At 34.6% G+C, this 11,308-nt stretch overlaps 1 protein-coding gene across 1 annotated transcript; it reads left to right on the forward strand.

The window, feature by feature from the left end:
• The first annotated feature begins 1,203 nt into the window (after window positions 1-1,203).
• On the forward strand, window positions 1,204-7,700 carry LOC21409233 (probable acyl-activating enzyme 1, peroxisomal). Its single transcript, XM_010114954.2, has 2 exons — window positions 1,204-1,412; window positions 6,084-7,700. Exons 1-2 carry the CDS (start codon window positions 1,212-1,214, stop codon window positions 7,644-7,646), a joined length of 1,764 nt encoding a protein of 587 aa, XP_010113256.2. The 5' UTR covers window positions 1,204-1,211; the 3' UTR covers window positions 7,647-7,700.
• Window positions 7,701-11,308: the final 3,608 nt, after the last annotated feature.

Consider the following 11,308-nt stretch of genomic DNA (forward strand, 5'->3'; position numbering starts at 1 on the left):
TAAATTTACAGTCAATCCGAACACGACCCGTGGCACGAAATTTTTTAAAAACCGCAACACGAACACGACACAACCACTTTACGAGTTGACACGACACGACTCAAAAATGACCCGTGAATCCGAAATTGACATGCAAATTGTATATTTTTATTTACTTTTTTAGATATTAGAAATAACTTAAAATTCATAACACACTAAATTACAATAACATCCATTGAAATTAAGCAAATAATATTATAAGATTTTGAGTATAACTATCATAATATCACAAGTTCATAATAAAATTTAAAATATGAAATGAAAAATATATGTATTTTTTAGTTTTTTATGAGTTTCGTGTCGTGTTCGGGTTAGGCGGGTCAAACCCGAAATTAACCCGTATTTTTCGTGTCAATTTTAGGTCGATCCAATTCTGATCTGAACATCTTTTTTCTCAACCCTAACCCGTAAAATTCGTGTCATTTTTGAGTCGTGTCGTGACCCATATTGCCGGCCCTATGTAAACCTACTTAAAATCAATTCAACCGACAACGAATAAAATATTAAGATAAGACCTATACCAAGTTGGGGTTGAGCTGGGCAATCTTGTCGGGTTCTTCATCAGTCAACACCCTAACTAAACGTCTTTTTAATTACAAAACTTACAATTGATTTTCGATTTGACATTAATAACCATCACATGTCCCGGCCAACCATATAAATACTTTTGAAAAACCATGGTAGTGCAGCTAGCACAAAGATCAAATGGTTTGATCAATTCATGAAATAATAAGATACATATATATATATATATATATATATATATTACATTTGGCGAGTTTTCTCTGATATCACAAAAGATAAAGATCAAAAAAGGAGAAGAAGAAAAAGGTCATGACTCATGAGAGTGAATAATCGTTTGCCATTAGCAATAATATTAATTGTTTCATGGTTATCTCTAAGATGATCTCATCATCATCCGGCCGGACACGTAAGCTAAGTCAATTCTTTTTACATTCATTATGTCTTGTGCTCTTCTGAGTCAGAGCTCATATATTACATATACATGATTTGGATTCTATACATATATATATATATATATATATATATATAGACACAAACACACACATATATATATATATGGAATATGTATTCTGTATATAGAATATTTATATATATATGTATATGTGGAAGACCAAGACCTTGGAGGAGTGGTTAGAATTATAGACGTAATGAAGGGTCTTGTGAACTGTTCAGCAAACTACGTACCCTTAACACCAATTGGCTTCTTAGAGAGAGCAGCTCTTTTTTATGGAGATGAGACTTCTATCGTTTATGGTAATTCGGTTAGATTTTCATGGAAAGAAACTCACCAAAGATGTCTCAACTTTGCTGCTTCTCTCGTCCGGTTAGGGATTTCTCGCCATGATGTTGTAAGTACTTGTCCAATACTATATAATTAATTACTCTTTTTAGCTCGTTAATTTGGTGCTTGATCGTAGTATTACTTTCTAATGTTATATTCCAATTTGATGAAATATTTCCATGAAAATGAATATGGTGGAGTTCTTCGTGGTTTTGATTTACTACACAGTAATAACAATATCTAGGCATATATGTGTGCACTCTCGCAGCGATCTAAAGATATACAGACACATGATTTACTTTCTTTCCCAATTAACTATATGTATGTATTACACACACATATTGTTTGTTTATATTTATGTCAAACTTAGGTTGAACCGACCAAGCCTAGAAATACGTAATTTTTTAACGAATAAACAAGATGAATCAAAAGGAACAAAACATCCCAATTAAGAGAAACATAAAGGGCTATTTTGGAACTCGTTTCAAAATAATTTTATTTTTTGTATGAAAATAAAAATGAAAACGTTTTCAATCTCAAACAGCAATCATTTTTAAAAATGCGTTTGGTAGTTTTATCAAGAGATTGTTTTCAGTGTAAAAAAATCTATTAATGTCTCTCTTTCTCTCTCTGCGCGAGAGATGAGAAAATGAAAATAAAAAATGAAAAACAACTAAAAGTCGTTTTTCATTTCTCTCTCATTTTACACTAAACCAAAAATTGTTTTCATTTTCATTTTTATATTTATTGCGCCAAACGCTGTTTTGGAAACGTTTTTATTTTTTCTTTCTCAAAAAACGTGAAAAATAAAAACGGGATCAATTCCAAATATGGCCAAAGTTTTCTTATATCTTGCATGTTGCTGCATACATATACTATATTCATCGTTTTTTTTCTTTGTTTTTTATTAATGATGAATAGAGATAACTAGCTACGAAAGAAAGGGAGTACGTGGGTCCATAAAAGAGAAAAAAACTCATCTTACACTAACTAAACTTCTCACCGAATCTTATTAAGAAAAAAAAGATATACAAATTACAAACTAAAAGTCAAGCTAAAATGCAGCAAAAGTCAAACGCAAAACAAAAAGAACTAATACAAAACAGTTAGCAAAACTATCTGCTTTGTTTGAAAAACTAAAATTAGTGGCCTCATTAAGTCAAGATTAATCCAGATTAATCTTCAACTTTAAATGCAAGCATTTTGAACTGCCACATGCAAAACCATTGACTATCTATATCACAGCTAGGTTAAATTTTGCAAGTTAACAGTCTGATATTAATTATTAAGTACTAATTCGTTAGATATTATAATTAAAGTTTCCGTAAAAATTTGTTTGATACTACTGTATCAGATTGATCACCTAAAAAATAAAGTCATGACAGAAATATGGATGTATTAATTTTTGGCAGAGAGAGTCAATGGTCTATGTACATGCATATTATATTATAATTAACATGTGGTCTAGGATTACTTTCATTAGCCGTCTCGTTATTAGATACATATGCACTTATCTAATTTTAACCCCAAAATACATTCAGAGGTTGTTTAGACACCCTGATGTTTGTTAATATACAGGTTTAGCTCTTCTATTAATAAACTGTCTATTTTCGGACGTAATATAACACAAGAATGACATTTAAGGATTTCAAAAAAATAAATTAGTAAAAAAAGAAAACGCCACACGGTTTCATTTTGAGTTCTTTTTTAACTTTATTTTTGGGTTCCTTCTTATTTTTCAACCACTTTATTCTTTGAAAACTAGTACCATACTCATGATACATTTTGTTTGAAAATAGATAATTTATTAACACAGGGAACAACGTTGTATATTTTAAAAATGTCAGGATAGATAAATCTTTAAAGTGAATGTCGAGGAGTCAAAATGAGACAACTGCGTATATATTCCCGCGGTTATAGGTATAAACAAGCCTGTATTCTAATATGAAAAGAAGAAGACGTGATAATAATTTAAATTTTTGTCCGGTAGACTTTAACTTTGCTAGAATTGCTGGTGAAGAAGGAAAAAAAAAAAAAAAATTCATGCTAGATATCCATCTAAACTAACGCATGCTACTTGCGACATTTGTCATTGTCCCCGTGCGTGCAGGGCCGATATTTGTGGAAATTAAACATGCAAATGATAATGAAAAAGAAAACCCACTTTATTTGAATTCAATCAGAAGATATAAACATGCTACACATTCTATTCTATCTACACATGAAAACCGCCATATTAAATTAGCACAGATGGCTATATATAGCTACCACTGATAGCGTCAAGTCAAAGTCTTTATAAAAGATTCATACTCATTTATACAAGATCATAAGTATTTCATGCGTTCACTACAATACACACACGTATGTTTTATTGGTGGAGTTAGACGTCAAGCTAATTAATTTCATCACTTTTAGTACAATTTCATTCTAGTGCAATATGTGCGCGCTCACACACAAAAATTAAAGATTTCTTTTTCAAATAAAATAAATTACTTTTTTCATTTTTTCTACTTCGAAGTGCTTGTATTGGATATGTGAAAACGCACTAACAAAACAGTCAGGCACGCGCGTGTGGATATATTTTGAGAAAAGAAAGCATAAAAGGAAAAAAGTTACCTCCTTTTTCAATTTTGTTTTGTTGTGTTTTTCCATTTGGTATGATACCTTTTGCTTTCCACTTTCTTTGGCTGTGGCAACAAACAAGGAAGATTCAGTGCATGACTTTGCTAGTGGCTTCAAATCATGTGCAAGTCTATATATTTGCATAGTCAATGTGTACCACTAAAAAGAAAACAAAAATATATGTCGGACAACAACATTGAATATGGAAAGATTTTCTTAGACCCGTAGTAAGGGGCTCACATACGTGGACTCTTTAGGTGGACCTCATTAGTCATTACTATGCGAGTGATGGGTTCTAGTCTCATCAGACTATTTAAGATCCGTATAAGGGTTTGAATCAGGATTTTTAAATTTTTGGATTTGAACTATGTGTGTTTTGAATTGTGGAGTTTGAACTTAGGACTCAAACTATAAATTTTTGAGTTTGAACCATATGTAGTTTGAACAAGAGGTTTAAACCAGTCAAAAATAAAGAGAGTGGTGGTTTTATTTTTTAGAATTCAGAAAGATTAAAATATCACATCATGGTTCAAATCTTAAAACTTTTCTTTTTAAACTAAATATTAATTTTGTTGAATTGGTTTCGAATCATTTTTTACTTTTTACAAATAAGTGCTGGTTTAAATTAAAATCATAATTCAAATAATGAGAATACTTATATCAAACCGAGCCTTAGTATTACTCCTTGGGAGTCATTGATATACATGAGTGCATATTAGGGAGTGCATCCATGTGGAGGTTGTTCTTAATGGGAAAGTAATTGATGCAATACGGAAATAATAACACTTCTTCACAGGGGAATGCGTCGTCTTTAGTGACGATAAGTGGCCTTGTGGACCCGTAGCATTCCACCAATCTTTTCACATACCCAAAACAAAATATTATTCCTCTGACGCCATCATTGTGACAGAATAACATTACATGATTCCCAAATACCACTTGGAATTTGTCTAGACCAGTGATTTGTCTTATAATATATATTTATATATCCGCAGAATATATCCAAGCTAACTAAGGTGCACTTTGTGGACTTTCTTTTATCTCCCTGTATCACGACTAACTTTTTTCATGCAAATATTTCCAATCATAACACGTCTCTCTTGGTCAAAAAATAGCACTCTACATCCCTAATTATTCTATTGCACAATATTGAAGAATAGTGATCGTGATTTCTTTGTCGTCTTCTTCTTATGATCACTCTTCTGGGTGTACTTTGTTGATCAGTCATAATCACTTTTGGGTTCTTATCACTTCTCGGCCACTTTTGTAAGTTGAACATTTATTGCAAGCCAAGAGATACAAAAGTACGTGCAATCTCAAATTATATGAAAAACACAATCCCAATAAACAATTGATTCTACTAGTAAAATAAAATAAAACGCTCACTATTGAGTTTTATTAAGTGAGTTTTATCGATGAATGAGATAAGGACTTCTTTTTTGTGTTTTATTAAAGTTGGTTTGTTATGATGGATTGTAATGCTTCAATTTAGTTTATTGCCGAAAGCTCAAATTTAATTGAGTTATAACCAGTTAAATTTTGAGTTGTGAGGACTTTTGAATTGATAACAAATTGAAATTTTCCCAATCGGAAGGTTATGAGTTGATTTACAAATTCCCATATTTGTGAAACTCAATCTATAATTAACAAATACCCCTACTTTCCAGCAATGATTACATGCCTTGTATTGTTAAATAGACCTCTTGAATCTCATAAGCTAATGATTTCATGGCACAATATAGTTGAGTTAATGCTTTCTTTGTTGTCTTCTTCTCTCACTATTCGTTCCAATCAGTTAACATTCTTATGTAAGTTAAACATAACTCAGTAAGGAAAATTACATCATTTTATTTTTCTTCTTCGCATGACTAGTTAGGTTGTTTATCAAGATTATGATTAATCATATGCTTTTAGATATATTTGTGATGATCAGACGAACGCCTCAGGTTAAGACGTTATATGTACCATTCTCTACAGCAATATCTAGTGATATTATCGAATTTAGCTCCGAGTGATTGATACATATATATTTAGATCAATACATATATATTGGTCAATCATAATATTTGTACGTGGAATTATTTAGAATTAATTTTTCTAATTTTTGTGAGAGCAGGTTGCGGCTTTTGCACTTAACGTTCCGGCATTGTATGAGCTGCACTTTGCCGTTCCAATGGCTGGGGCAGTTCTATCTGCCCTTAATTTCAGGTTAGACGACACCATGTTGGCACTCATATTGCAACAATTGGAGCCCAAATTCATTCTTGTCGACCATCAATTTGTTCATATCGTCCTCAAAGCACTCAATACCATAAGTCAAACTGTACCAAATTGCAAGCCGACCCTTGTTCTAATTCCTGAGTGCGACCAAAAGACATCATCGTCATTGTCGTCGTCATCGTCATCGTCATCGTCATTATCATCTAATAACAATATTCTCAACTATAATGACCTGATTGAAGCACGAGATCATGGCGACCTCGAGTTTGAGATTATAAGGCCAACCGATGAATGTGATCCGATTTCAGTGAACTACACTTCAGGCTCAACAGGAAACCCTAAAGGTGTTATATACAGCCATAGAGCCGTCTATTTGAATTCACTGGCCTTAATTCTGAACATGGACAAGAGACGGGTGCCGGTGTTTCTATGGACGGTCGACATGTTTCGGTGCAACGGTTGGTGCTACCCTTGGGCGATTGCTGCCCTCGGAGGCACCAATATCTGCCTCAGGAATACTAATCTCTCCGCAAAGATTATCCTTGACGCCATTTCCCTTCACAAGGTGACTCACTTGTGCGGTAAGCCCATCATTCTAAACATACTCGCGGAAGCATTGGATGGTAAGCCATTGGCATCAAGGGTGGACATTGTCATCGCAGGCGCGTTGCCATCTCACCAAATTCTCACAAAGGTCACGGAAATGGGATTCAACATCAGCCATGGCTATGGCATGACGGAGGCCCTTGGTCCGCAAATTATCGAGCCTTGGAGACCTGAATTGCCACATTCTCACATAGCAAACGGCGATAACAAGGGTGATGATGATGATGATAAAAGTACTAAAAGATGTCGTGGAGAAAGCCTAGGCCGGTATCATCACAACCTCATGATAATGGAAAGGTTTGACGTGAAAGATCCAAGCACAATGGAAAGCATCCCAAACGACGGGGAAACAATGGGGGAGATAATGTTCAGGGGCAATACTTTGATGTCGGGGTATGTGAAGAATTCGAAAGCCACAGAGGAAGCTTACAATGGCGGATGGTACCGAACAGGAGATGTCGGAATTAGGCATCAAGATGGGTCCATACGAATGAAAGACAGAGCAGAGGATATAGTGATTTGTGGAGGGAATGTCATAAGCACACTTGAGGTGGAGGCCGTGTTGTTGAGCCATCCAAATGTGCTGGAAGCGGCTGTTGTGGGGCGTCATGACGAATGTTTGGGAGAAATTCCATGTGCTTTTGTCAAGTTGAAGAAGGGTTGTGAAAGTACTATTACTAGCTCTGAAGAGATTATAGAATTCTGTGGGAATAATTTGCCGGCTTATTACATGGTTCCTCATGCTGTGATTTTTGGGGATTTGCCTGTTAATTCCACGGGAAAAGTACAGAAATTTGTTCTCAGGGACAAGGCCAATGCCGCGAATGGTAGCTATCAGCCTAGATCTAAATAAGTAGTACTGTTTGATCGGTTTGTTGTTTTAGCCCTTTTATTATGTATCATGAAATGAAAGACTAATTACTCTAATTATGATAATCAGTACTGTTTGATCGGTTTGTTGTTTTAGCCCTTTTATTATGTATCATGAAATGAAAGACTAATTACTCTAATTATGATAATCAGTACTGTTTGATCGGTTTGTTGTTTTAGCCCTTTTATTATGTATCATGAAATGAAAGGCTAATTACTCTAATTATGATAATCAGTACTGTTTGATCGGTTTGTTGTTTTAGCCCTTTTATTATGTATCATGAAATGAAAGACTAATTACTCTAATTATGATAATCAGTACTGTTTGATCGGTTTGTTGTTTTAGCCCTTTTATTATGTATCATGAAATGAAAGACTAATTATCAATTAAACTTAATTTTGGCCATCAGTGGATGATCCTATATTCACTTTTCCTTGTTAATTATTGAATTAATTGATGCATTATGATGGACATAACGACATAATATAAACCTCATTTGGTATATGGGATAAAACACGTGGAAAGTTATTATTGGCTGGGAGAGAACCGGCCCAACAGCAATATACATATACATATACATACACACACACACACACACACATATATATATATATATATATATGTATATATATTCCGTCTTCATCTACTTTTAGGAGGAAAACCCTATTTTCGTTCATTTAATTAACACCCAAAATGTAGGCAAAATTTGGATTAAAAAAAAAAGGTAGACACAATTATATAACGTGCGCTAGATGTGTAAATAGCTAAATGAAGGACAAATTAGTCAAAGTAATAATGGTTAGAGGAGTAATTATATTTGGCAATATTTCCATCTATTTTTAAGAAGAAACCCTAATTTCCTGCCGACTAGGTATTCCTCTGTAAAATCCTTTTTCTTCTTCTGGAAGTACAAGTAAATTAAAGAGGAAGAAGTAAAGAAGAGAAAATGGAATATGATAACAACAACAACAACAACAACAAAAATAGAGAAAACAAACACGACAACGACAGAAGAGACTGTCATCTCTTCCGGAGGAGATTTGGTCAATAATCCTTGACCATGTGGTGTCGTCCTGCCTTCTGAATCTCCTCCGGTTACGCAACATCTGCTCGTCGATCGTCCACTTTTTCTTGCCCTCATCAAGGTCCAACAATAAAACCGCAATTCCCTTCCCCTTCCCCGGCCCCATCCCGGCCGGTCGTTACGGCGTACCACGACGACCGAAGTTCCGCCTCTTTGACGTATTCTCCTCCCCGAGGGACAAGTTCGACCTCAACGAGGAAGCCATCGCCGGAGGATTCGACCTCAACTCTTTCGCTTCACAGAATTGACCACCTCTTACGCCCTTATCAAGTACGTGAAACTCCTATTTCTTATAATTATCCTTTTTATTATGTTATTGTTGTCTGTTCAGTTCATTGTTTTAATTTTTTTTTCGAATCTCGTTTTGGTTCTTTTTAAGTGGTAGTTGTTGGTTTTTTCCAAATATAATGTTATAAGTTGTCGTTTCTAGTTTACTTTCTCTTACTAATGACCGTCGTTTATCTATCTAGCTGACATTGTTTTCTTGGTATTACCTTATTTGCTGGGTGCCATTTTTATATATAAATCACACACTTTATTTTGTTAATTTTTTTTTTGTCCTTTTTCTGCACTGGACTTGTTATTTTGAATTTTGATGTTGATGTTTTCACATTACCGTCGTTGTCGTTTTCTTGTTACTGTCGTTTTGCGATGGTTTTCCAATGAGAACTAAAGGAAGGATAATATGTTTTTATATATATATATATGTATATATATATATATTCTTGTAATTTTGAGGCTTTAAGAAAAGCAAGATTAGAGGAGGATTCTAGAGTCCTTTGTAGTTCTGTTTTGTTTAAATCAATTTATAGAAGTATGTTTTCTATCAATTGTCTATGTTTGTTTTAAAGAGCTAGTTGAGTGTTCGATACTTAGTTTGTCTATATTTTTTTCCGCTGAGGAAACTAGATGTAAGTTCTATCACTTTTGCACGTCACTAGATTATACTGTGGAGCCAGGAGGCCAAATCTGTTGTCCTTTGTTGGACGTCTTTATTACTCTCCCCCCAATCAAAATCTGCCCCATCATGTTTGACTTTACTTAAAATCGTAGCAGTGTTAGTTTAACGAACGGGGCTGGCAAACCTTCTTCTCTCTCTCTCTTTAAAAATAACTTTTTTTTTTTCCTTCGTGCTTTCCAATGCGCCTCCACCAAGATCAGTCCTCTCATATTTCACAAGGTTCTCTTCTATAAGGCTAATAGATATTTTTAGAAACTTGGATTTTTCAGCTAAAAAGTTGTCGGAAACCATGGTTAAGTCGTCGAAAAGAAGCTACAATAGATCTGGACACCAGTCGCTTGGTGTCATTATATACCGAGGTCATTATTAGTGTGTCTTTCTTTAATATAGTATTTTATTGATAGTTATTAAAACACCCTTAAATTTAGAACACATGAATTGCACGTGATGTATTTTGTTAAAAGACTAACGAGAGTTAACACAAATGTGTTAATTGCTAACAAGTGTAGGAGGATGGCCCACAGCACCAGATGGTCCATACACCTGCGGATATTGCTTCAATACGGAGTTAGTTCCAAGTGACTATTGTGTTCCTAGCATTGAATGGCCCTGTGTCCTGGTCAACAATATTATGGCCGAGGACCCATCCAACTCAGTTAGCAAGTAGTAATTACTATATTAATTTTGAAATAATTAAGTCGTCATTGTTCAAAAATATTTAATTACTTTTTTTAAAAAATCAGTTATTTTATCTCACTCTTTTTTAAAAAATTAATCTTTGAAACATTCAACAAGCCGAACTTGGATTAAACCTGCTTAGCAATCTCGATCTAGTTGCCACAGATGCCATTGTATCATTCGAGGCAGCCTTTTAGTTTTGGATGACTCCACAGTACAACAAACCATCGTGCCACGAAGTTATAGTCGGCGCATGCATGGAAGCCAACTCCAGCTGATATAGCAGCCAACCAGCTTCCAGTCATCAATGGAGGTCTAGAATGTGGCCATGGTCCTGATGATAGGGTGAAAGATAGAATTGGCTTCTATCTGAGATACTGTCACTTGCTGGGAGTGGATCCTTGGGATAACTTGGATTGCTATTGTTGTAGGGTAAAAATTCTAAACCCTAATCTGAATATTAGATGGGATTCATGTGTCATAAATGAGGACATTTAATGATCGGAATAGTTTTGTCTTAGTTGCAACATCGGATGAAGGTTCTTTTGGGAGCAGAACGCAAATAAGGAAAAAAATGTATGAAGGCAGTCGATCGCTACGAGTGGTAGAGGGAAACAAGAAGTCGACTGCAGCAGAAGTTGTAAGCGGAGATGGCTCTAGGAGCACCTAGGAAGTCGAATCCATGCAGATAGAGAGATACGGGGCCTGCTTGAAATTTGTGTCTTGTAATTATAATAAGCGAAGTAAGTGGGGAAATAAGTGAGAAAATCATACTGATTGGTAGAAATCCTAACCTGCCGGGGATATTATCCCAAAATATGAGAAAAATATCTCAGAATAAAATAAAAAAAATTACAGAGAATGCATGAGAGTATATATGTAGAAATAACAAGTCTAGAAAGACTTCTTGTAATCTCATTC

Source organism: Morus notabilis, unplaced genomic scaffold, assembly GCF_000414095.1.
Source record: "Morus notabilis unplaced genomic scaffold, ASM41409v2 Scaffold384, whole genome shotgun sequence".
NCBI classification, from domain to species: domain Eukaryota; kingdom Viridiplantae; phylum Streptophyta; class Magnoliopsida; order Rosales; family Moraceae; genus Morus; species Morus notabilis.